The sequence below is a fragment of the Typha latifolia genome, chromosome 12, assembly GCF_019914945.1.
Source record: "Typha latifolia isolate L0001 chromosome 12, TyphaL0001v2, whole genome shotgun sequence".
Classification (NCBI taxonomy): Eukaryota; Viridiplantae; Streptophyta; class Magnoliopsida; order Poales; family Typhaceae; genus Typha; species Typha latifolia.
Window position 1 is genome coordinate 6,233,405 of NC_133097.1, and position 26,815 is coordinate 6,260,219.

Consider the following 26,815-nt stretch of genomic DNA (forward strand, 5'->3'; position numbering starts at 1 on the left):
TTTTATAGGTAACCAACTAAAGAGTTTATTCGTATTTTGCCAGCTATATACCCCTTGGTACTGACTGCAAGTCAAAGTAGGTGGGCTCTATTCTATACCAACGCTATCCAAGGCAACGAAACCGCTTACCACCACCGACGTCCTCCACCGTCCGATCGCCCCCACGATCGCACGTCTATCCACCGCATCCTACGTCCTCATGCGCCATAATCCTATGCGAACCCGCATCTGTGCCATCTTATCCAAATCAACGGCTAATAATGCGTGACCACGAAACTAAATATGCGGACTCCTTGGATTATATTAACTTGCCTCTCTCCTATCGTTTCCAGACCACGCAATAAAATAATAAAAGCCGCAGTTTTGAGGAGAGGAAGAGACAGCGATTTCTCCTTCGCGATTGGAGGAGATCGAGAGAGGAGATAGAGGGGGAGAATATTTGGGTTCGAGGATCTAGGGCGGTGAAATCGATCGATTTGGAGCAAATCGGGTGGAGGAATTTGATCCTTGTCCGTCGGATTTTGGGGATTTCCGTGGGACTAGGGCATGAAAGCATGGGCTTTGAGGAAGAAGCGGAGAAGGGGTCTGGAGATGGAGAAGCCGCGGAGAAGTCAGAGTCTTGCTCGATCTGCCTAGAAACCATTGCGTTTGGAGGGGATCGATCCACCGCGAAGCTGCAATGTGGGCATGAATTCCATTTAGGTCAGTTTAGATTGAGGGATTCAAAGCATTTCCGTTTAAAATTTTTTGGATTGCTTGGTTTCTAAGCGTTGATTTAGTTTTTGATCCGGAACGTTCTTAGAATAAAGCCTGTAACTTTGTTCTTTCTTGTGTTGTAGAATGTTGTTTACTGCAATTTAGAAGTAAAATGGCTGTAGATGTTGTCGGAACGTAGAAGGTAGCATTTTAATTGTGATCTGATTATTGTTGATAATTTACTGTTTTGATTCTTTTTGTTAAGAATTAATTTAGTGAAATTTGGAGAAGTCTTGAAGATCTTATAGATGGTGATGGTGTTTAATAGCTACGATTTATCTTGAGTTATGAAATACTACGACAACATGGGGGATGAGAGCATGTTCAGAATCTTAAGTTGGCAGGGTTGTTGGGTATCTCGCAGATTGGATTCTAGGTTACTCGGCAGCTTACAGTTGAGCTGGCAAATATATGGAGTCGGTTTCATTGTCCTTTTCTTGCTTAGTCCGTGACCAAATTCTTTCTTCTTCTAATCTGTGGGGCAAAATATAAAATTGAAAATGGAGCTGCCTTCTTGCTGAGAAGAGCTCATAAAGTGTCTTATATTGTTTTACAGTTTTAACTTGAAGTTCTGACATATTGAGAGCCGTTGTCAATCTGGATTGAGGGCTCGAGAGCTCCTGCAGTAAATTTTGGAACTTTAGATGTACTACAGGATAGATAAAGCATTTATTACCTCTTGAATGTGGTTCCTACTTGCACCAAGATTCTTCTATTGTAATTGTTGTTTAACAAATGGTACAATAACAACTTGAACAGAAAATATCAAAATATTTCAAGAGAACTGGATAAGCAATTCCCATCTTGCCTATCCAAACTCTCATGTCTGCAGGAGCTTCTTACATTGAGTTTTCTCTTTTCTAAGTCATCAAATTAATAGTATAAGCGCTTTCTTTTGGCTACGTTCAAATGTAGTACATAGTAGGGTGTAAACGAACCGAACTTGAGTGAGCAAGGCACAGCTTGGGTCAACTCGATTACTAAAATTTTCCAAGCAGTAGAAACTTAACAGGAAGAACTAGGAGTGTTCACCGGTCGTTAGAAGAGCCATCGGTTTCTCCATACAGCTGCTGATTCATAGCCTTTCTCCATGAACATGGAGTAAAAGAATATAGCGACAGAACGCAAAAGAGGCAAATGGGAAACATTGAGAGAGAAATTATAATGGAAGAACATCAGTTTTTTTTTCCTAAATAATATCATAAAATGCAAGAAATCATGGATTCCACATATGGGTCCTTCCAATCTGTTACCATTGAGCTAGAGTGAGTATCCCACACCTTGATGATTCCATCTGGAGACAAAGTGGCGAAGCAATCTCCATTAGGTTTGAAAGAGGAGAGGAAGTATTCTTCTCTCTGCTCATGGCAGTAGAGCGAGGAATAGCGATAGAGGAAACCTCACCTTGCTAAGAGCATCGGTTTTTAGGGAGGTGACATGAACTTTTTGTCTTCATGTGATGGTGGGTCAAGGGCTATAAAAAAAATGTATTGCATTTAATGAAACACTGTGCACCTTTTATACTATTTTTTTATATATGAATTAGAGAAAAAAAAAACATATATATTTAGAGCTAAAAAAATCAGCTCAGCTCAAGCTGAGCCCATGTGCTTTTTTGACAGCCGTAGTACATAGTAGTGATCTCCATGACCGTTTGATATTGAGTTTGCAATCTTTTGTCAGTTATACTTATTTTGGATATTTCTTTGGAGCTTCTTTTAAGGATTTAGAGAATAGTTTGCTTTAGCTAGTCTATAATAGAATGCATAACATAAATTATGGATTATGTTGATATGTGGAACACTTCCATGACATTGAACAGAAAGAAACAATGTGGTGCTTTAGGATAAAGTGGACAAAGCTCAGTGAAATGCATTTGTGATGGTTTTAGAATACTGATAATTTTATTCCATTTTTTAGATATAAAAATTCCGTACTAGCTTTGTGTGGACACCTATGGTCAGAAAATGGGAATGATAGATGCAATGAAGGAAATTGCTAACATACTTGAAGTTGAAAATATCATACTACTATAGGTAATCTGATTTTTTTGTCAATAAAACTATAAGTGCATAACACAAAGCAAACATGTCTTATATCATGGAAACAGAAAATTGTTGTTTTTTTTTTCTCTTTTTCTTTCGGTTCTTCCACTCTCGCACTACCTAGTTTTGCGGTCTTGCTTTACATTGCATATCTTTTTTAATGATAATCTCTATATGAGTTAAGGTGAATCTTGAAATGATATTTGGAATAGAGCTAGTTCCCTAGATTATTATGCAATTTGAGTCAATATAGATTAAACCAACTTATTGGAGCATTAAATATTTTTGAGTAACTATTGAAATATCTACATGGGAAAATTTCAGTGCTTATAGGGCTAGAAGAATGTATGATACTCTTATCAATTATTAATATCTTAAACAACTCAAGTGAAAAGAACGTTAATATCAAGGTTTGGAAAATTAGGATCGAGATTGGTTTTTCGAAACATTATCGGTCGTATCGGCAGTATCGGTCGCCTAGATTGGATCAGACTTTTTAAATACATAAAAATCTAAATATTATCTATAAATACAGTAAAACTTTAAAAAAATTTAGAAAGAATAATAAAAGAAGAACAGAAAAACTATGGTGCAATAAAAATTGAAAAGAAGAAGAGATCAGAAAGAGCGTGGTGAAAGAAATAATAAAAAAACATGATGTAGTGAAAAAGAAAAAGAAGAAGAAAAAGAAGAAGAAAAGAGAAGAAAAAGGGAGAGAGTGGAAGAAATAAAAAAACAGAGAGAAATGAAAAATTAATTAAAAAATTATATTCCGGAGTTTGTCGGAGTTTGTCGAAGTTCACCGGAGTTAGATATTTCTGTAAGAGAAACAATGACTATATGTAAGGAGAAAAAAAAAGAAATAAAGAGTAAAAGAAAGAAAAAGAGAGAAAGAGAGAGAGAGTAAAAAGAAAGAGTGAAAGAGAGAAAGAGTTCGGATCGGGTCTGGTCCCAATCCGGATTGGCCGATCGGTATCAGGATCGGCTAATATGGCGAACCATGGTCATTATAATGTCCATAATCACTAGTCACCCAATTTCAACTCATGTGCTGGATCTTACCATTTGGAGAGTCAACCAAAATATGTTTGGTTTAGCAAATAATTTTCTTTTTGTTCATTTAATCATTTTGGTATGGTGGGAAAAATGAAGAGATGGACTTTAAGTTTGCTTAGAAAGAAAAAGGAGATGGACTTTAAGTTTACTTAAAAAGAAAAAGAAAGTCAATATAAGCTTTCGGCAAATGTGTTAGTCCTTTTCTCTTCCATTGCATGGTTAGCTTTCACTTCAGAAAAAATGTTTGACAGTGAATTTTTCGTCTTTGTTAGGTAACTTTATAGTGCCCATATGAAGCATGTTCCTCATCTATTTTCATTGATTTGTTTTGGTTGCAAAAAGGACTGCTATAATCTTTTGGCATTATTTCAGCTGATTTGAACCTTCTATCTTCTTACCATACAGTCATATTTAAGTCTTGTGGTTCTATATCTTGGTTAGATCCTCTATTTTGGTAGGTCATTGTTATGCTTATTCCCTTGCTGCCATTCCTCCACTGCTTATAAGCAAATTTATATCACAAACTCTTAATTTTTCAGAATGGTTTCCCCATCTCTGTCTTTTATTGGTTATTCATTATTGTTGCTATCATCCATTTCCTCAGATTGCATTGGTTCAGCATTTAATGCAAAAGGAGTGATGCAATGCCCTAATTGTCGAAAAATTGAGAAAGGTAATTGGCTATATGCAAATGGTTCTCGTTCTCAGCCAGAGCTCAACATGGATGAATGGGTACATGATGAAGACCTATATGACCATATCTACCCAGAGCTGGTATGATGGTTAATTTAATATGTATTATCTTTTAAGTTATAAATAATTATTGCATTCATAAACTTTGTTGATTGAGAAAATCTAATACCCTGCATTCTATTTCCTGCTAATTTATTTGTGTCACTTCCTGCTTTATTCTTTCTGTGGATGAACCAAATGTATACTTTTGACTGTTGCCTAGTTGTTAATGATGTTTGTTGGCTAGTCCTGTCTAGGCATTATTTTGGTAGCTGGGTGGTACTCCAAGCATTTCCTTCTTGAGAGAATAAGGATAGATATCTGTCCACTTGGGTGAGGTTTTGGTTTGTGTGCATGCGAGTGGGTCAAAAGTGGGAATGCTAGGTCTCGCTGATTTTGCCTTGTCTAGGATTTAAATAACCAAACCATGTAGGGTACACTAAGAAATTATAGCTATCATGCAATATCAAATTTGGAAAACATAATTGCACCTTTTTGGTGGACTAAATTCTCAGAAGTTATTGTTGATTATTGGCTTGCTGTTTGTAGAAATCAAGAAATCAGTAAGATGTGGATTAATACATACCTGGAGATCATTTTGCATACAAAATTTTTATTGAATTCGAAGGGCAAAAATAAGCTGTATTTCAGTTTTGTTGTCCCGAAAAAATACTGCAGAAAAGGAAGGTATTTGTGCTCTTTGGTTTGCAAATTTATGATATCATGTTTGCAATTTTTCATTAAATGGATTTAGACTAGCTTTATTAAAGTACCTCCTTGGATAAGAAAACTGAAACACACTGAATTGGTTTCCTTGAAGCTAGAAAAACAGATATTACTTGTTTGTGTCAAAGTTCCTTGAAGGAAAACAATGATTAGATATGCTATGAACGACTAACTAAAAAAGATTTCTTCATAGAAACAAAGTTCTAAACTTGTTTTACAACAATTAAAACTAGAGGCTGTTTTCTGAAAACATAGTTTAAACTTGGCGAAGAAACAGATCCTTCATGTTGTTTAATAGATTCATAGAAAGAAAGTCCACTGGGCAACTGAGCCAGTAATGACTTGATATGCTATTATAGAAGATTTGGCTGGCCAGCTTTGATGGTCAGTCATGCAGGCAGGAAAATTTAATCTAGTTGCAGATGTCTACTGTGGGCAACTGGGCCAGGGAAGGGTTTGAGGTGTAATAAAAATACTTTCCTTATATGACCAAGATGTTCTTAAAGGGTTTTACTATTTACTTGACTACGATGTCATCTAAGTAGACTAGGACAAATTGATCTAAGTAATATAGGGCTCTCTATGCCTTTCAGCTGAAAGAAACAAGGAGAAAAATCACGAGGTGAGGAAATAAGTACTAAGACGTATCTAGATAGAATAAACATACCAGGCCTCTCTCAGGATGCAAGTTAAAGTTGTTAAATCACTTCAGAGTTGTGCCAGAAAGAATAGTTCTGAAGAACTTCTATGCTATTGATGGAGGCATAACGCATTAAAGGGGGACACTATTTGAAGGTAAGGATTTCATCATTGGGGACATCTACATTGCTTGTTACTTAAAGCCAAAAGAGTAGAAAACAGGAAGAAAATCATCCCATGACCTTTATTGGCTACTAATGGTTTAGCGCAATCATGAAAAGATATCTGACCCTCCGGTTTCTATACCGTATATAGATCACATATCTTCAACTCTATATGCATCTTCTGCTAAGTGTGAGTCTTGATCTCATGGTCTCATGCTATTATTTTTCAATCCCTAAGATCAGCATTATGTGATATTGAAAGTTATGTGAAATTGAAGGAAAAGTTTGCTTGATTCCTCATTATGCTGTTACTTGTAATCATTTTTATTGACTGAGTTCCATCAGACAAGTGTAGCTAACTATGCTTTTGTTGGACAACTATTTATGACGTGTCTTGAACTAAAGTTTGCTGCATTCTGTTTCTTGTGATATATTATTGTAATTAAATACTTATGTACACTTTTTCTTCTCTTTGACAGCATCCTGTATTCAATTGTCTGATATATTTGATCTGTTAATGTAGCCACTTGGTGTTCACTGGTGTCCCTTTGGTAGAGTAGAACCAGTTCCATCAATATTTGAGTAAGTTCTTTATTTGCCTTCAATGTTTTTTTGGTTGTTGTTTTTGTTGCTCTTATTTAAATTTGAAGCATCCATAGCTTCTTCTGGTTGTCTTTTTTTGCTTTTCTGTAGGTATGGTTGACAATTATGTGTAATTTGTTACATGTCCTCTAGTGTATACATGGTTTTCTTTTAGCTGAAGTGCATTCATTCTGCAGAACTGTTCTTTTGCGGTTTTGTTATTTTTTGCATTATGGTCATCTTTGTCAGATTTCCTTCTTCATAATTTTTATGGTAGTGCTTATGGTATTAATTAAATGAGTTCTGAATCCTCTTGCTGTGCAATTGCTGTTAAAATTTGTTCCCGCCTCTCTTTTTGCAAGGTTTTACCTGCTACAATCTTTTGAATGAATGTGACTCCTAATTTGTTTCTGCAACTAGTATTATAAATATAACTGCAATTTTACATTGTATCATGATGCTTTTATTCTTGTATATTGGTAATTTTGTAAGCATCTATTCTCGGCCTATTGAATTACCTTAGGACAGATATATTGCTTATATTATGGTCTGGAAAGTGAATGTTTCCTGGAATCATTTGTTGGAATAATCTGGATATGGTCTCATAAGGGAAAATTGCTTTTGATGTAATAATGTACTGGTTATAATTTCTTTAGTGTGTAAAAGTCTTTCTTTCACTTAGAATCTGCTAAGGTTCAAAGTTCCGGTTTCAGTTTCGCTCCCCCCAAAAATGAATGTTAGGGAGTTTTCAGTTAGTCTTGGCTGTTTCTGCTCTGGTTTCGGCAGTTTCAGTTTCAGTCTCTTTTAATATAAAGAAGTCAAGTTGAATTTGGGAAAATAGCAGAGCAAGTCAAAGATAGGTCTAGGCTTCAAGAATGTATAGATGGTTGCAGAAACTTCTGATGGGAGACGAAAAATCTCAAATGGAAAAGAAAATAGTGGGGATATATGGTTGCATCTCACCTGATGTGGAGATTGTTCTTAGCCTTATTTGTTGCATTCCTCCTTAACTCTGGCACCAAAAGTTCTGTCATTGCAGGAATTCCTCAGGTCAATGACAAATGTTTGAAAATGAATGGGGGAGATTGAGTAGAGGGATAAGAAACGACAAGGATTATGACAGATATGTTAGGAGAAGATAATGGATGGTAGCCCACCAGATCTGTAGGAGAAAATAGTAAACAGAAGAGAGGAATGGGGAGATGTAGAAGGAGAATAAAAAGAGATTTATATAGGGAAGGAGGGAGAGATTAAGGAGAGTAAAAAGAGATTTATGTAGGGAAGGATACTTGACAGCTTCAAAGATTACTTCTCTAGGAGTTGCATAACAACTTATAAAAGGAGTAGACCAAGGGTTTAGGGGAGTTAAGAGCTTCTTGGAAGTCCAATTATTTTATGGGAAGGCCAAGGATTAGAAGTAGCCAAAGTGTTCCTTGGGAAAGCCAAAAGGCTTTAAGCAACCCACTAATAGCTTTACTTGCATGGTAGATTGTGGTTCGAAGCTTCAGCCTCTATTAGTTTCAGTTCTGACCAAGGTTCTAAGTATGATTTTTGGGATCACAATTGGCTACCCGAAAAAATGAATACGTATCGATCGTAAATATTGGACTGTTTTAAAATTATAAAAATGGTTATAAAATGCAGAAGAAGTCCTAAAAATTTGGAAAAAATGCAGGGTAAGAAGAAAAAATACCCATCCCGCTCTATTCTCTCCCTCTCTCTGCTACTTTAGCAGCAAAGATGAGGCAACAAGGCTGTTGCAAAGGAAGGGAGGGAGAGAGAGAGAAGGAATAAAGGGAAAGCAACACCAACCAAAGGAGAGAGAGAGGGAGAGGGAGAGGTTGCTCATCATCGTCGGATCAGGTCAAAAACCACCCCTATTCAGTTTGATACCGGTGGTCCAACACGAAATCAGTAAAATTACTGGTTTTAGGTGTAGATTTAGATCGGAGGAAACTTCAATCCATGGTTCTGCCCCTATGGAAAGCAAAAAATTTGGAAAGTTATGTAAGCTGATAGTGGTCCACTCATTGGTCAACTGTCAAGAATCTTCAAGTTTTAGCTTTGATAAATGAGTTTCGGTCTTGGGTTTCATCAAGTTTTAGTTGGTATTGTTCCATCCTGGGTTAAACATCAAAGAATTAGGCAGCCCATACACAGCCCAAATTGACCACCTAACCTAATAGTCTATTTAATGACCCAACCAAATGGTGCGAGACAAAGCAACCAAACAGTGCCGCTGCAGATATCCCTCATACATTAGGCTAACAAACTGTCTTATCAAAGCAATTTTATAAGGTGACATTTTACAGCATTAGGCAGCCCAGACACAGCCAAATTGACTATCTACCTTCATAATCGATCCAAAGGCCTAGTAAAATAGTGTGAGACAAAATGATGGAACACAAAATGGTGCAATTAATATAATAATTGTCTTTGTCTGTGGACCATTTAAAAAACATACAAATAAACAATTGTCTTATCAGAAAAAAATCTGTAAATACTTAGAAAGACTAAGGGAATCTGATGATAGCATCAGTTTGCAATCTCAGTTCTGTGCAGATAATTGAGATACCAATAATTAATGTTTTTGGTTAAAGTTAGGCCAGATTCAGGTGGAGAAACCCTGAAATACAACAAAGTATTACAAATCAAGCTTAAGATTATAGATACAGTAATTTTTTTGGAAGAAATGGGCCTCCTTTTGATATGAATAACAAATGCATCTATGACCAGCTTCTGATGATCACAAATCATAGCTGAGATATGGCAAGCTTATCACCTTTGAAATGCTTTGTAGTGACAATTTCTTACTCTTCTTTTTTTCTTGGCAGGGAAGGGGATTCTTCTCCACCAGTTACTTGTAAGTTTATAGATTGATGAATAGATTTAATATTGTGGGTTGTCTGATTTGTCAGAGTAATAACAAATTAGAATCTTGCTTGCAGTGGAGGATTTCCTAAGACAATACACTATGTTTCCAGCTATATCAGCAGCAGATCATCCATGCCCCTCATATGTGACTTACTGGCCGCCTCTTCAACCTTCATCATCGTCAAATTCCCATCTGCCGTCTCATATCATGGCTGATGGTCCTTCATACAACAATCAGTGGAGTCACGTTCCTAGACGAACAGATGTCCAGCCTCTGCAGGCGGCACATCCCATTGATTTCCATTATAACAGTTGGGAACACATTTCTCATTCATACTCTCGACCTAACAATGATAATTCTAATGGTGATCAATCTGCAGTTCCTTTCGAAACAATGAGGGCTGCAAGGTTTGAATCTGATGGAAGGACAGGATATCCTGCCCCTCCCTTATTCCTTGGTAGTGGGTAAGTGTTGCTCATTCTCTCCTGACTGTACATGGTCATCTGATGTTGATATATCCACACATCTCTGCATTTCATTACTGTGAGAACTGTTCATGTTATGAGGTATCTGTCAACTCATTGTGTGCGCTTGAAATCCCTGCCCACTTTCACCTATAGATACACTACGACAAAAAATTTGACAACCTAGATGAGATTATGATCATACATGGAGCGTCCAAATGCTTCAAAGATTGGTGGAACGGTCTTCTGTATCAACAACCTGATGTGGTCATTTGACACAATGCAACCTGGAAATTTGGGTCTTCTGGCCTTTTCATGTTATGTCCTTATCTTTCTTCATGCAAGAATCTTGGTGTAGGACTATAATGGTGTATATGATAATATTTCTGTTTGCTATTTTCTAGATCTGGTTCTGGAGCTGCAGCTGCCAGCTCTTTAGTTCCTCCACAGAATAGACCATTTATAGCTCAGGGAAATGTTAATGAACACTATCCACACCAGAATTCAAGCGTCTTCACAAGTATGCAGCGACCAGGAGGTTTGAGAGCTTTAAGCGCAATGGGACCAACACTGCCACCTCTTTCAGATCAAACTATTCACCTATTCCCATATGCTCCATCAGGCCACAGTTCCTTAGAATCTGATGATGCTGGAAGAAATCGGTTCTATGCGTGGGAAAGGGATCGGTTTGCTCCATATCCATTGGGGCCCACTGATCACGAAACAAGCTGGTGGGATCCTTCTCATCAACCTCATGTTACATCAGATTCTAGTCGCAGGACAACCTTTCGACAACAGAGTGGTTTTGGGAGAACTCCGTCACGAAGTCGATCTGGTGGCTCAACTTATCGGCCAACACACTTTCCTCCTATGCAGTCTTTCATGTGAACTCTTGAACTCTGAACTTCTTTTCAAAAAAGTGGAATGACTGTATGCCTACTAGGTTGCGTCTTGAACTAACATCAAAAAACAATTCTGAAGAGTAGCCTGGTGAAATTACTTCGGTATTTATAACAATTTCAATTGAGTTATCATGTTTATATACATATCACCATTAGAAAAACTTATATTGGCAGGACTACCGAAGTTGTACATTTTCGTAAATATTCTTTTGTTATGTAAGTTAATCAGATTTTTTGGATTATTCTGCCAGCAAACATTAGATTTTTCTGGCTATCCTTGCTTTCAGTCTTCGATTTGTTGGCTAACCTAGGGAGAAACCAATCTTTTTGTGTGGTGATTTAAGACTACACCTTCTGATTCGTCTGAGCTTTTCTTATAGATATATGTGTATCTTTTTAGATGCTTAAACTAGTTTGTGCCCGTTTGAGATATTGAAATGCCCTTTTTTTTTTAACCAAGTGAACCATATAAACCATGTGGAATTTATTCACAAGATAAAAGACATTTTTATTAGGTTGACTTCCGCTGTACAAAGGAAATATCTTAAATGAGGTCAATCTTTTATATTACTTTTCTATATTCTAGAGCTACAGTACAATTAGTCAATTTCTGCGCATTCTACCTTCTACGTACTCAAACAACAGCAAGATAATTGGTCAACTTCTGTGCAAGAAATTATTCTCCCGGTTGAATTAAACTAGGAAGAGAGGCGAGCTGAAGAATGATTTGCAATATGAACAGAATAAAACCGCTTGCAAACAAAGATTATTTTAGCTGAGCAATGCGTACATACCAAAAGTACCAACTCAAACAACCTACAACTAGCCATGATAAACAGTCAAATCTTATAGCAAAGTTACTGTTATATACCAGTTCATATTGTCTGTGACCGGAATTTAGCAATAGTACAGCTCGACCAAGAGCAAAGATTATTATTGGCCATATGATAAGCCATTAAGTTAACTTAATAGGAACGTGTCATACATACTAACTGTATAGCTATCTAACTCTCAAACTGTCAACTTCCAAGCAATGTAGTAATGCCTCAGGTGGATGTCATTTGTCAAATGCCAAGATGTCATCCGGACCAAGGCTTCACAATTCCGGTTTCTTAATCGTCCATGGAATCAACTGAGTGGCGGCGGCTGCGATCAGACTTCTGTCAAATAAATAAATGAACATCAAACTGGCAGAAGTTATGGCTTTAAAAACAAGTTTAATGGAGGAGGTGATAGATAGTGTCTGTACAGCAGGAGATTGTGATCGCGAGATGCTCCTGTTCCTGCCAGAACTCTGCTTCCTAGGGTTCTTGCTCCCCCTTGTGTCGCGGCGAGGCTGGATAATTGCATTTTAGCTCATCCATTATGTAGGAAAGAGAAGAAAAGATGCTGCTCATGATTAACAACTTACAGAATCAAAAGGAGACGTGGATCTTGATCTGCAAACGTTCAGAAACAGTAGGGATTAAATATCCAATAATTTGCAATATTGTGTCAGAAATATAGAGCAAAAACAAGAAGGAAACTAATGGAGAACATCCAAACAACCCAAAAGTTAAGAACCTAATAAAAAGGGCAATTCAAACATGAGGCAAGCTTAAACGTTAAGAACCAGTCACATCCAAACACAACCTAAAAAAGCCTTTTATACTGCTGGTCGGGAAGACATAACTTCACTCTCAAAAAACAAATGAAGTTTAGAACCACTCTGCTACTCCACTCAAGTGTCAGGTATTAACCATGCCAGGTCGTAGGAAAACAAAATCACGTTCCGGAGCTGCCTAATTACAGAACAGAATATCTCACCTACCAACAGAATGTAGGCATGCATAGTATCCACAATCAAGCCCTTAACATGCAATCCCCAGATCGCCGCAAAGGCCATATCTAGAAAAGAAACAAGGAAGCTTTCAACAAAAACTGATGATTATGAAGCTTGATAGGCTCTTAATCAGGGAAAGACAATACTCATGTGAAGAAAAAGTGGAAAAAATCGTAATAAATCAAGAACAAAGAATGCCGAGAAACACACACAAAGAAAGAGGACAAACAATACTTGAACAATATTGAACCTGAGAACTCCACAAGCAATTATTGCTTGTCCAGAATTACTAGAAAGATTTTGATGTTGGCCAAGAGTTCTAAATATATTTAATATTTTTAAATTTAAAAAACTGAAATATTAGCAAACCCAAAGTACTCAGTATTTACTGATGTAGTGGTCTATACTTGAACTGCAGGATGCTGGGCCAGATGAGGGTGGGTGATGTGGCACGATTATAGACACTGAAATATTAAACATCTACATACCTGTTATAAGTCTGCACCAGTTAAGTCTTTTTGTTAAAAGACTGAATAAAGACACAGCCTTCTACTCGTTTTACTTGCTATATCTGCCAGCTCGATCACCCATCCTACATGACATCTTGTAGTCCAAGTGGATTGTATCGGCACCTAACTGTATTATACGTAGCACACAGACAAGCTACTAAATTTCTGTAGAAGCATACATGACTTTATGCCCATTGTCGGAGAGATGAAAATGATAACATCATCTGCAAGCAGCAGCAGGAGCAGCAACAACAATAGCAAAGCATTTCACTGCAAAGATAACTAGAAAATTCCCAGCAGGTGGTAGAAACTAACAAATCTAATGTACACACCACAGAAAAGCGTTGGAGCAAAAGACAGTTCTGCTGGGGAAAAGGAGCAACTAACAGAGTCACAAGATCAGTAAAACTTTTGCTCCAAGACTCCCAACCTATTTTCTCTTCTAACAACAAGCATACTCAGCACTTGTTAACTTAAGAAAAGAATTAAATTTAATAGGAATGTCTTCCTTCCCAACCATTGACTAAATTTCATCGAGTATTTATAATTAGAAATCTATTGTTATAACATAATGTGATAGCATATCTTAATGGTGCAACTAGCGAAAGAGTGAAAAAATATAACACATGCAGCCATAAAAAAGTGTCCTGATGCGAGGCTCTGGGGTACAAACACGTTGATGCCAAACAATTGAGTTTGGAAATACCTAAACATAAAATACAAAATTCGCAACGACCAAAAAACTACATAAAAAAGAACAAATATGGGACAAACACAAGGATAGCATACCCTGAGAAAGAGCGTCCTCTAGATCCTGAACGAGACTGAGATGAGAGAGATCCTGGTGGCGATCTAGATGGTGAATGCCTTGTTGGCCTTTTTCTTGGAGATTTGCTGCACACAAATCAAATTAGAAGACTACTGCAGTAACAAGAAACTATCAGAATTACTAAATGTACACCAAACCTTCGGCTTGGACTCCTGCTTCGGCTATAACTAGGACTTCTGCTTCGGCTGTAAGAATGACTGGGGCTTCGCCGAGAATCATATTCCTTAACCTGCAGTAGGAGAGAAAAAGTTGCATTAACATTCTCACGACAAGCATGCAAAGAAAAAGAAAAGGAAAAAGAAAACAACCTGCAGGACAACACACTTACACCAATACATATTTTCATTCACCCACTCAGGATGCATAAAAGTATATATTTCTTGAGAAAATAAAAAAGACTCAAGTAAAAGAAAATGCAGGAGCAATACCCTTATATATGACCGAGAAAATGCATTCCGGAATTCAGAGTCATCTAGTTTCCTTAACTGTATGATATCGACAACACGAAGTCATTAGAAACACTGGTAGATAGAACATATGACCATATAAATGCTCAACAAAATAAGTCAAGAATATCTAAGTGCGACGTATAAAGATCAAGGAAAACAACCTACCGCATATTTCATATCGTCATAGTTTGTATAATCCACGATACCTGTAGTGCCTGCAAACATATACCAAAAGTACCTTGCAGTCTTATGCTATACTCTAGGGAGGAAGACAACCAAAATAAACATCAGGACACCTTAGAAAAGAAAGGAATATAAGTATTATTCAAGAATTACCAAGCAAACAATCTCAAGAAGATCTGCACATATCGACGCAGTCAAGGTATGCATATGGCTGTTAGACTTGTGCAACTAACAAATCATATTTGTCGATAAAATGTGATAGTATTTTGGATTATTTGAAGTTTTAAGTCGAGCTAAGACCACTTAATAAAACTACATACACCTCAATGAATCACACTCAAAAATACCCAGCGATCGTTTGTAATACAGAATAGAATTATTGAATTCACAAAAGCGATTGTTTGTAATACAAAATAGGATTATTGAATCCACAAAAGCGATCGTTTGTAGTACAGAATAGGATTATTGAATTCACAAAGAGATGCTAAAAGAATACAAAGAAATACCAAGTAGATTACTGTTTTTATAAAAAGTTAAATAAAAATAATAAGCAAGTAAGATAAATTGGGAAAAGAGAGTAGCTATATATCAGGGTTCTCTCAGACTAATTGAATTTTATCTATTTCTATTTCAATCTTTATAACTCAATTTGAGGGATTTTATATCTCAAACCCCCAAATTGGATGATTTAGCATTATAATGTAGAAAAAAAATTTAAAACAATATTATCATTTTTTATTATTTACTAAGAATGTAGCTAGTTCTATTAACCTAATCCGGGTTCGACGATGTGTACGGAGGCGACAATGCAGCAAACGATCAGGCTACTAAGTAGATACTAACTTATCCATATATGATTATGTAAATCAATAGAAAAAAACAAGACAACTTATGGGCATATCAAGTACATAATTATTAGAATATATGAATCACAAGATAGAACAAATCAACCTTCAATTTTATGTAACCATATCAAGTACATAATTATTAGAATATATGAATCACAAGATAGAATAAATAAACCTTCAATATTGTGTAAGCATTTTCGAATTACAAGATTGAAAATAAACTAGAAAATTAATACAACTAGGGGAGAGGCATACCCTAGTTGTGCAAGTATTATTAGCTGCTTATAGTAGCTTCATTCTTTCCTTTTAATACTATTATCTCTTTCTTTATCTCTCTTTCCTTTCTCTTATCTTAATTTTCTTGTGTTTCTTGGGATCTAAATCTCAATGCCTCTGCCCCTCTATTTATAGAAATGTTTCAAAAAAAAATAAAAATACAATGATGGGATTTGCAATGAGACTTAGATTTTTCCTTTTTCTTTAAAGTATAGAGATAAGAGTTGGTCCACTCTCTCCATTCACATTCCATTGACATTTGGGAAGAAATAAATACAGTATTCTTTCATAAATATTTCCCCAATCACAAGATCATTGCCCTTAAACGTCAAATCTTTCAACTTTGTCCAAAAGGAAAGTGAGACACTATAACAAGCATGGGAAAAGTTTAAGGAGTTGCTCAACTTATGGCCCACCACGAGTATGAAAGTTGGTGACTTGTAAGTTACTTTTATAAAGGTCTTACATCTTGGGGCGCCAATTCATCGAAATAATGCATAACCGCGAGTTTCTACAAAAGCACTAGTCTGTTTAAGCTCACCTTCCTCCATCAAGTGGAGGACTTTATCATCTTCAAGAAGAAGATAGTCTTCGTTTCTTTACTTAAACACTTACAATCCAAGTTGGAAGAACCATCCGGCACAAAATAAAACGAATTAGCGATTATAATCGTTAGTCATGCAAGTTGTTGATAATCAAAAGGTCAACGTCTTCAAGAGTCAATTATCAACTTTGATAAAATCTTTGAATGTTCGTGAGCAGGGTAAATTTTATTCTAGGCTTAAAACAACCCCATGCCAACATATGGTCCACATCTTCGACCTGGACTTGAAAAACTTATAAAAGTTGGCAACTTGTAAGCTACTTTTATGAGGATCATACATTTTGGCAATGTTAATTTATCGAAATGATATGTAACAGTGGGTTCCTAAAAAGGAAATCCCGAGGATGTCATGGAATACCTGAATGAGCTTGCTGAAAAAGCTCATACTTAAACTTACCCTAGTGTGCACTAGTCAATCTAGGCTCACCTCTAATCCTTCAAGTAGAGGACTTTATCATCTTCAAGAAGAAGATAACCTTCGGACAAAGATTGAGAGTCTAATAAAAGAGATAGAATTCCTCAAAATAAAAAAGGTAATGATCATTTGTGTTATTCCCTACAAAGAGATGCCCCATGTTTTATTTGTACACCTAGCTAAGGATTGTTCAACTTTTTTTCAAATACGTATATGCGAAGAGCAATATAATACATTGGGTGTTTACCAAAAAACCTACTCTCCTTACTCAGACACTTCAATCCAAGTTAGAAGAACCATTTCCACTTCAGTCGGAGAAATGAGCAACAAGCTCAACAGCAACCTATGCCGCCACCGCTGCACCAACATCGATTTTATTCTACACCCTATCAAACACAATCTTCTTCAAGGAATTCCTTAAAAAGATACTATAATTCCATTTATAGAGACACAGAAAAAGACGAACCAGCGACTAGAATCAATTATCACACAAGTTGCCAATAAAGAAAAAGATTTTGAGAGTCATTTGTCCACTTTGACAAACTCTTTGAACATTTATTAGAGGAGTAAATTCCCATCACAGGCTCAAAACAATCCTCACGGTCAACATATGGCCCACACTTCTACCTTAGACTTCAAAATATTAAGTAAATGCTGCAATTATCTCTAATGGTAAAACCGTACAAATTCCCGAGGTGTCTCACACACCTGAGAATCTTATACAACTTTCAATCTGCTAGGGTACACATATTCGATAAAACCAAAAATCACATTAGCACACCCACTAGGATACCTGATATCATATTCAGAAGCTTTGCAATCCAAATCACGAGTATTGGATTTTAACAAAGAAATTTAATCTTTTTTGTGTACCATCCCTTGCTTTCACTTAAATTGAGTTATTTCATGTTTACATTTTGAGCTCTCACATTTGCTCTAACATCTTAGGTGATTTCCTTCTACTTCAGTTACTTGTTTTATTACTTGAGGACAATGTAATAATTAAATTGGGGAGAGAGAAAACATTGTATATGTTAAGTAATAAATTCTTTTAGGACCATATTTTGCTTCTCAATGCGTTACATTTTAGTATTATAAACTCAATTATATCTATGTGAAATGCACATGCATATCACTATAGAAAAATTTACTTTTCTTATTGATAGCATAGTTAATTATTAAGTAAGGATGATATTGTGATTCACACACTTTTCATGCCATATGTTTAAAGAACCGTACTAACTTGAGAGAACCTAACCTAGAATTTGACTTGATTGACTTTCCTTTATATATATCGAAAAAAATTAAGTAATATCTTACTAAGTAACTCAACCTTGCCGCCTCAAAAAGTAGTAAGATTCTAGTCAAAATGGATGGCCATTCAATGTTAGAAAAGCCAAACTAATTCTACTAAGTTACATAGCATAATCATCTCAAAATTTTGAAAATGCTCCTAGAATGGTAGGATTTATTCAAAAAATATAAAAGGCATTCAAAGAAATATTGTTGAACTCTAGGAATGGATTCCAAAAGGAGGTAGAAGTCTTTTATTCATATGACAACTTTTGAGCATATCACTTATTCTCTTTAATTTACGCTTGCTATCTTTTCACTGATTATATGTGTATGAGTTTATGATCTTATTATCTTGCATTTGAGTTTATATTCTTTAAAAAATTATCTTGCATTGAGTCATATACCTCACCAAGCACAAGCCAAATACAACTCATAAACTAATTAATATGAAAATGAAACTACAAGAAAGATGCCTTGATACAATTAGAAACAAATGAAGCCCCTGAAAAAAAGGAACCAAAAGAGAGCTCAGGTCTCTTGGAATTATAGGAAAAAAGTAACTCTAATTGTCCGCATTACTAAGTTGTGCAGTAAAAGAGTGATAGCTATGTTTTAAGCTACTTACACAGGTTCATGGGTACAAAGAATGACACCAGATAAATATGCAAAACAAATTAATAATGGATCAATGTGCAATCAGACAGGTAGCCAATGACACTGGTCATCTTCTACACGAGGTTTGCATTTTTGACATCCCAATTCTTAAAAATAAATATTTACAAAACTTTACCAGTAAATTAGAAAAAAATGTGATATCATTCTGTGCTTCAACTGTAATTTTCAGCAGCACTTTTACCTGCTGACATTGAAATACCGAACTACTGGGGATAGGAGAATGCAATTACTTTGACAAAAAACAGCATAGTTAAGAGGCGCATGCTTAGGGACGATCAGACGAAGCTACTAAATTTTCTACTGCATATAAATGAAGAACCATATTTCTGCCAAGGATTCCCTAAATTCTTTTCATACAAGCATCCATGAACATGCAAGAAATTGCTTGTTCAAATGTCTACAGTGGGCATTTATTAACTCGTATAAAGATATCCAAATGGAAACAAGCAGCATTTTGTAAAGAAAACCCAGTAATGAAGTAACTGAAGAAAGGATCAGCTTACCACGACCATCTCTGAACACTTCAGAGAAACAAACATCACCAGCTCGACGCATATGATCCTATCCACAATATCAGCATATCCAGATAAGAGAAAAGGAAGAGGAAGAAAAGGGGGAAAAAATCCTACAGCGGATAAGGTAGACAAAAGATCTACAGGGCTACCTTAAGATCTTGCCAGGAAGCAGAGGAAGGTAAACCAGTAATGAAAACTGTCAAATTGAAATGAATTAGAAAGCCAAGAACTAATATGCCCTCATTATGAGGTAACAGCAATGGATGAATAGTAACAGTAATATGTTCTCATTAGCACGCACCGCGATACTCTGAGCGCCTAGAGACACCAGCACGACCACCACCACTGCTATACCTACTGTAGCGATCAGAAGATGAAGAGTAACTTCTTCCACCATGTGCAAGTTCAACCTGTCATATAAAGGGCACATAAGAGAATCATACATAATGACCTACTAAGGCAAAGATGACCAATTTGTGCTGATTAGAAGAAAGTATAATCGTACACGCAGTCTGTGACCATCAAAATTATATCCATCACGTCCACGAATAGCATCATCAGCATCACGAGCATCTTCAAACTGCAAGATGCAGAGAACAGTATGCATTACATGCCTAGAACTGCATAAGCATTCATACATAATGCAGTAAAGAAACATATGATCAGTTGATTGCAGCTCTAACTTTCAGCAACATTGCATGCTTTACTTAAAGACTAGTTTATGCACAAGAACAGGAATGCATATAAGAATCATAACAATCCAGTAAACATGCATCCATATACTTCAATATCTGAAACGAAGGTAATATCACCTCAATGAATGCATAACCAGGAGGCCTTGGAGGAATCTTCAGATCAATATCAACAATTGGTCCATACTGCAAAATCACAATGAGTCAACAGATGATTTGTAAAAATCTTAACATTGGGATATAACAGCTGAATCAATATCATCATGCCAATTTGTATTTTTATCCGAAAAAAAGAAAAAGGCCTAAAAGCTCAAGACATCTTTCTCAAAATAGATTTTGAGTTGGGACCATTTCTGAATCACAGGCATCAACCGAGCAACAAATAGGTTTAGCATAAAGACATATGATTCAGTCAAACACAGAAAAGCTCTAAATTAATGCTATGCAACATCCAAATACTTTTTACCAGAATGGAGTGAAGGCCCCCTTGTTAAGGCCTAGGGAAAAAAATGCCTAAGATAAAAGCTTAACATAGTAACTTATAGGAATATGAATACAGAGAAATAAGATAAACAAAATAAACTCATGTTAAATAAAAAAACAAAATACAAAAAATGAAGTACTAAACCATTGTTTTAAGAAAAAAAATGCCCAACTTTCTAGGTATCCACTTTAGATGGAATATGCATAAGCTCCTCTTCATTCCACCTAGGAGCCCGCCTCAATATCTTTTGACATGCTTCATAGTGTAGGTTGACCTTGAATTCATGTATCTATACCTTACTATATTATTTGGATCCTAATAGCTTAGTGTGGCTCTCAATAGAAATAAAATGATTCATTTTATTGATCTTACTGTTTTATGTGTTTCCACTTTTGGTTTAACAATTATTATTCTATTTGTTTATCTTTGAACTGCCTTTATTTCAGGGATGTGTATAGAAACCCGCCTACTGCATAGGGCCACTTGTTTGCCCGCCAACTGCCTGCAATGTTTTAAAGCTTCATTGATATCGTATTCAAGAAACAACGAAGATTCGATTCTGTTTCTAGCAAATATGCCCTAGTAGATGAGTTGGCATATCAAAATATCAATTCTAGTAAAAATGCCCATAATAATTATTCTACCAAGAAAGAATAAACTAAAGGAAGTACCTATTTTAAAGTGATGACAGGGGTTTATAAAACCTATCTATATAAGCATTCTGTTAAATGAACAGGATATTTGTCAGTTTAATTTGAGGAAAAAAAATGGTGGATTATGAAGTTCCTTAAGACTGTATGCCATATACAAAGGACAGAAATATTAGAAATAAAAATCAATTTCCAACAAGACCTTGTAAAAGAGATCCTCGACCTCCCTCTCACGAATATCACCAGGTAGGTTGCCCACATAGAGAGTTCTGCTGGCTTGGCTGCTCATATTTCCTGAGGGAAAAAAGAGTCATGAGATAATTAAAATCAAAGGAAAGGAATCTAGTAACATCCAACAAATCGTAAAGTTGAAGCCTTGAAGGGGCAACAGAAAGTATCAAAATATCCGAGAAAAGTATGAGAACAATATCGTCATGAATCATATGTCTATGCTAGATAGCTTCTGAACAAAATCACATAATTTCATGCGCAGCGTGATGACTGATAAGTAATCTAAGAATATAATAGAATAAGTAAAACCTAGTTTTTCCAAGATGAAATGATGTCAGAATCACTCTTCCTGCGCTTCAATTATATATAACCATGCAGGTCTTGTGCCTAAATTCTAGTCCCTAGAAAACCATGAGAACATGAGATATCATATTAATCAAGACAAAACCTGTAACACCCCAAATTATATAGAAAAAAAATAAAAATAAAAAATAGGGGAGGGACCCACGCACGCGCCGCGCACGCCACCATCCCCTTCTCTTGCCGTGCACGCCACCATCCCCACCTCCATTATTTCCCTTCTCCCCCCCTCCATTATTTCCCTTCTCCCCCCCTCCCACCGCACCATCTGTCTCTCCCTCTTCTCTCTCTCGAGTTGCCGACGTCGGAGACGAAGTCTCGGAGCCGACGGCCGACGAAGCCAACCCTGCGACCCCCTCGGTAAATCTTCCTTTTCTTTTGTTGTCTTTCCGTCTTTCGCCATGCCTTATCCCCCTCTCGGCCGCGTAGTTGCGCTGCCGATGCCGTCGACCTTGATGGTGGTCGCGCCTCTCTCTCCTTGATTTCCTCCTCTCTTTCCCTCCTCTTCCCTCCGGCGAGCCACCCACCCCGGGTGAGGGCCGCAGGCCGCCGACATCAAGGGGGGGCTGCCGACGGCATGGGCCACAGGCAGCGCTGGGCCTTTCTCTCTGCCCTCTCTGTCTCCTTCCCTCGGAAGGAGATGGGGTGGGAGGGTGGGGGTTTGTTTAACTCCCACCCATCCCCTTAGTGGGTTGCGCTGAACCGCAGCCCACCAACCCAATCTTGGTGGGTTGCGGTTGGACTGCAGCCCACCGCTAGTCTTGGTAGGCTGCGGTTGGACTGCAGCCCACAGTCAGCCTCGATGGGCTGTGGTTGGACCTCCAGCCCACCTCAAGCAACCTTGTGGGCTGCAGTCAACTGCAGCCCACCAAAGCCTCTTTTGCTCTATTAGGTTAGGTTTGAGCCCAACCCAATACCCCCAGCCAAGCCCATTTGGGGTCATTTGGACCCTATAGCCCTGTTTCTCTATTCCACCTGATTAATTAGCCTAACCACCCTCCTAAAGACATTATTATCACCTAATTAGTGTGAATTTTAGGATGACATAAAACTCACCCTATGGGACCCTTGATTCATGTATATGCATAAACATAAATTCTCTAATAAGGACATTTATTTTATTAATTCGCGATTTTGGGATTCCGGAGGAGCCCATTAGCTGAGGAGATTTAGAGTACTGTGGAGACCCCAAGACAAGTAGAATTTATACAAGTCTAGAATAATGTAGTTACAACTATTATACCTTCCATGACACCGTAGGAAATGTCAATATTAATACATGCATCTAGTGTATCATGATATATCTTAACATGTGCAGTTATTGATAGTTTACTCATCATAATATTATGAGAATGTTAATGTTAGCATATGCATTAGTGTAACGATGCTCTACATGTATCATGTATGATAAACTCTTGCATAAATATCTGTTGTGAATATAGAATGTAACGATCATGATAACTATGACATGACTTATACACTCACAGACACTACACCACTTCCACCTATCATTAGTAGTCGGGTTCTGACTAGGCAGTGCCCCTAATCACTCAGCCCGGGGTTAAGGGTAGAGTGTATCATATATGACTATATTATTAGCGGCCTACACCTGAGGTCGGGAGTCTATGTGGCATTCAGGTAATTATACTGCATCGTCAGAACTAGATTATGATGATAGAAGAACATGATTGTGAGGCGGAGATATATCTCTAGCGGTACTTGACGATGCAGGGTTAGGGCATCTGTTGATGAGCCAAGGGCTCCAATTCTCCCGCTGAATGCGGAGATGATTTAGAGAGAGAGTGATACGAGCTCACGACCGGGGTCTTTAGTTTGATAGCCACAGATAACCGGTCACATGCAGTGTCTCCCTCGATGTATGAGATAATGGATGGTTATGTGATAGGATGATTTTCTTGAGAATATCTACCATGTGTGGTGAATGGCTCAGTGAGCTATGATAAACCATGATTAATGCCTTAGTGAGTATGGAATGACTAAATTACTCTTTTATTGCTATGCATAACATGTGAACACTATAATTGAGGTTTGTATGAATAAAAGATTGCATCAAGCTTTATATTTGTGTAGACTTATCCTGATATGATTAGGAGTTGGCATGTTCCAGGATAGTGGCGTGTAGTCTTTATTGATTGCATTGATTTAATAACTCATGGTAAGTCATTAAAATAAACGTATTGTTATTGCTAGCAATTATAGGCATACATTAGATATGCACATGTTGGATATGCACATGTGATTTCATTGTTATAGATTGTATGGATCCTACTCGCTGGGCTGTGTGCCATCATTTCAGAGCTAGGGGACGCAGGTGCGGGTAGCGAGGAGTAACTGCCTTTTTATTTCAGTTATGTCTATTAGTTGTATTGAGCGTATTGAGCCCCTGCGATGGCATTATAATTGACGTTGTATTTTAGACTTTAGAGTTATATTTTGGATGTGTATCTTGAAGGATTGTTGTGGCATGTGGAATTTGTATTCGGACTCTTATAATTGAGTTTATTTATGGTACGAACTTATATTGTTTTGTGACTTATGAAATCTTATTACTGACAGGTCATGTGATGTACCGCGTGGAAGATTTACCCACGCGGTTTACACGTGTATTCGGAGATGTGGGTGTTTCAAAACCAATTGGCAAAAAGAAGAAGAGATGATTCTACAACAGTTCATGTAAGAATAGGAATAAAAACTCTGCCGCCAAAAAATAAAGAATGATATCCAGATCGAGTACGAAAACTCCATAATCCAATAAACCCCAGTTAGGTTTACAAATTACCATAATCCACCTCTAAATAAGTAAATTAAAAGGGAACAAAAAGTTAAAAACAACTTTTGTACGAAAAAATTCCTAGAACACGCAACCATACTTTTCCCGTTAACAGAAGCGCAAATTAAAAAAAAAATTTACCAACACACCGTCTCACAAGAAGATTCTTATCAACACCACACCCAAAATCGAAGCTTTGAAGAAAAAGACAAGGCAAAAGAAGCCAGCTTTGCGCCGGAGAAGCACAGGAATTCGAGAAAAAAAGAATGACCAAAGCAAACCCTCACGGCCTCTTCCTTCTAGGGTTTAGATAAGGACTAAGGACTCACCTTCAGAAGGAGGAGGTGGAGAGTCTGGAGACGAAACCTCTCGAGAGTTTAGGCCGAATGCGACGGGTGCGATCGCGCGAGGGGCGAACAGAGTTCGTGTGGAGAGGGCGAGGATTTATTGATGACGGAAGGGCAAGCCAGTAACTTAACATTAGGACACGTTGGCTATCCAAGATTTCTGCGGTGGCCGCTGCTTACGTCAGGTTTGAGGATGGTCGCTGCCACGTGGTATGGGGGACTACGGCCCAAAGTGGGTCGGAATGAATCCCATCCAATTCAACGCCGTATTCGATTAGTGTTCGATAGAGTGATTGGCCAAACTAATACTGTTCTAAATTATTTTGCGAAAATAAAATTTATTTTACCTCTCAAATTTATTGTTAAAAGAGATTTCTTTTACTCTAGTTCTAATTAAATCGGTGAATTTATAATTGTTTTATATGTTTATCTAACTGCCAATTATTTTGGCATTTTTATTTAACGCTAAAATGTTAAACATTTCAGTATTTTATTTATAGGAGTCCGTTTAAATTAATATTTTAGCTATTAAGTTAAATTTTTATTTTTATATAAAAATGCTTATCTTGATATTATTTCTCCCGTAGTATTAGTAAAATGCTTTTGAGTTTAACGTATTTTTTAGACTTTTTTTAATAATAAATTTGAGGAACAATCTATTTTAATGAATAAAATTTTAAAATATTACTAGTTTAGTTTAAAATTCGACATTTTTTTCCAATTTTCTTTATATTTGAATTCATATCCGTATTTATATAGTCGGTAGTAACACAAATATATAATAAAAAATAATATTTAAATTAATATCCATATATCATTTTGTTTTAAATAGTCACAAATTTCAATCTAATAAGTTTAATTAAACAAACTGACAGATTATATAAATATAATATTTTGTATAAATCAATCATAGTGTTTAACAATATCTTCTTAAGACTAATTAACTTTCACAAATTGCTTTTGAGATAATAGACGTTGCCTTCATAATACAACCAAAGAATACTATTTATTCGAATGCTCTATTGAACTAGAATAGTACAGTACACTCTCTTAATATGATAGTAAAACACTTAAGAATTTATAAATGAATTGATTCAAATTCTATGATCTTTTAATATAGACTCTAAACCTATTTATAAAATGATCATAATGATGAAGTAGTATATTATTTCTGTTAGAATAAAATAGGCTGCCTTAGAAACTTATTATTTACTTAGTGGTCTACCCCTAAAATGCTTAACTATATTAAAGATTTATTTTAAACTAAACTGTTGAATAGATTGAAAATATTATTTCAAGAATTGATATTTTACTGTAAATAAAAATATTAACTAAATTAAGTGCTGTCAAGATTAGCATTTTATAAGCTAACTAAAGCACTGAATTTAATTTACGAGCCCTTTGGTTAAGTATAAAATGCTAATTAAGTTTTTATGTTGGACCCATAATGTAATAATTGGTGCGTCTAATTAAATTTTAATGTTGGATAGTTGAAGGGTTTCTTAAAATTATTCGTGACGGCAAATCTACTTTGGTGGTCTCTGACCCTTGGATATCATTTATAGCTTTAGACAAATGGTCGATGTTTGTCAATGTTAATAGTTTCGCCTCTAATCGCGTGGTTGTTCTGATCTATGATCGCTCCTAGAATGAAAATATGATTTCCCCCATGTTCAATCCGGAGCTATGTAAGAAAATCCTTGACATCCATATCCCGCTCTAGGAGGCGATGATTATTGGATTTGGGTGCTTAACTCCTGAGGCTTGGCTACGATCAAGTCAACTTACAGTTACCTCGAACGCCTCGAGCCACCTCCTTGTCCTCCATGGAAGGGTTGGAAAGTTTTATGGAAGTTAAATGTCCCCCCTAAAGTCATGTTTTTTCAATGAAATTCTAC

General features: G+C 36.5%; 2 protein-coding genes across 10 annotated transcripts; one reads left to right on the forward strand and one right to left on the reverse strand.

The window, feature by feature from the left end:
* The first annotated feature begins 330 nt into the window (after positions 1 to 330).
* Positions 331 to 11,183, forward strand: LOC140798595 (E3 ubiquitin-protein ligase IPI1-like). 2 transcript variants are annotated; one of them, XM_073152488.1, is made up of 7 exons: positions 331 to 702; positions 4,462 to 4,631; positions 6,642 to 6,700; positions 9,535 to 9,563; positions 9,649 to 9,885; positions 9,955 to 10,039; positions 10,444 to 11,183. In XM_073152488.1, exons 1-7 carry the CDS (start codon positions 555 to 557, stop codon positions 10,925 to 10,927), a joined length of 1,212 nt encoding a protein of 403 aa, XP_073008589.1. In that variant the 5' UTR covers positions 331 to 554; the 3' UTR covers positions 10,928 to 11,183. The 2 variants fall into 2 exon arrangements, with proteins under 2 accessions (XP_073008589.1, XP_073008588.1); XM_073152487.1 differs by having other exon boundaries at positions 9,649 to 10,039.
* Positions 11,184 to 11,770: 587 nt separating this feature from the next.
* LOC140798661 (serine/arginine-rich-splicing factor SR34) lies at positions 11,771 to 24,992 on the reverse strand. Of its 8 annotated transcripts, none has more exons than XR_012110885.1 (15): positions 24,900 to 24,992; positions 21,391 to 21,482; positions 20,175 to 20,240; positions 19,868 to 19,942; positions 19,664 to 19,772; positions 19,512 to 19,558; positions 19,351 to 19,408; positions 14,716 to 14,765; positions 14,530 to 14,586; positions 14,239 to 14,330; positions 14,062 to 14,166; positions 12,752 to 12,828; positions 12,353 to 12,380; positions 12,191 to 12,277; positions 11,771 to 12,098 (listed from the first exon to the last, which is right to left on the reverse strand). XR_012110885.1 is itself a non-coding variant. In XM_073152642.1 (14 exons), exons 2-14 carry the CDS (start codon positions 21,475 to 21,477, stop codon positions 12,054 to 12,056), a joined length of 906 nt encoding a protein of 301 aa, XP_073008743.1. In that variant the 5' UTR covers positions 21,478 to 21,482; positions 24,900 to 24,992; the 3' UTR covers positions 11,771 to 12,053. The 8 variants fall into 8 exon arrangements, 4 of the variants coding, with proteins under 4 accessions (XP_073008743.1, XP_073008741.1, XP_073008742.1 ...); XR_012110883.1 differs by having other exon boundaries at positions 11,771 to 12,101; XR_012110884.1 differs by having other exon boundaries at positions 12,748 to 12,828.
* Between the last annotated feature and the right edge of the window lie 1,823 nt (positions 24,993 to 26,815).

Coding starts and splice junctions, on each gene's coding strand:
- LOC140798595 (XM_073152487.1), top strand. CDS start 555: ATGGGCTTTGAGGAAGAAGCGGAGAAGGGGTCTGGAGATGGAGAAGCC. Junction 703..4,461: donor TGGGCATGAATTCCATTTAG/GTCAGTTTAGAT, acceptor CCATTTCCTCAG/ATTGCATTGGTTCAGCATTT. Junction 10,040..10,443: donor CCCTTATTCCTTGGTAGTGG/GTAAGTGTTGCT, acceptor GCTATTTTCTAG/ATCTGGTTCTGGAGCTGCAG.
- LOC140798661 (XM_073152640.1), bottom strand. CDS start 21,477: ATGAGCAGCCAAGCCAGCAGAACTCTCTATGTGGGCAACCTACCTGGT. Junction 14,331..14,529: donor TTTCTCGGTCATATATAAGG/GTATTGCTCCTG, acceptor CTCCTACTGCAG/GTTAAGGAATATGATTCTCG. Junction 12,381..14,061: donor AGAGGACGCTCTTTCTCAGG/GTATGCTATCCT, acceptor GAACGTTTGCAG/ATCAAGATCCACGTCTCCTT.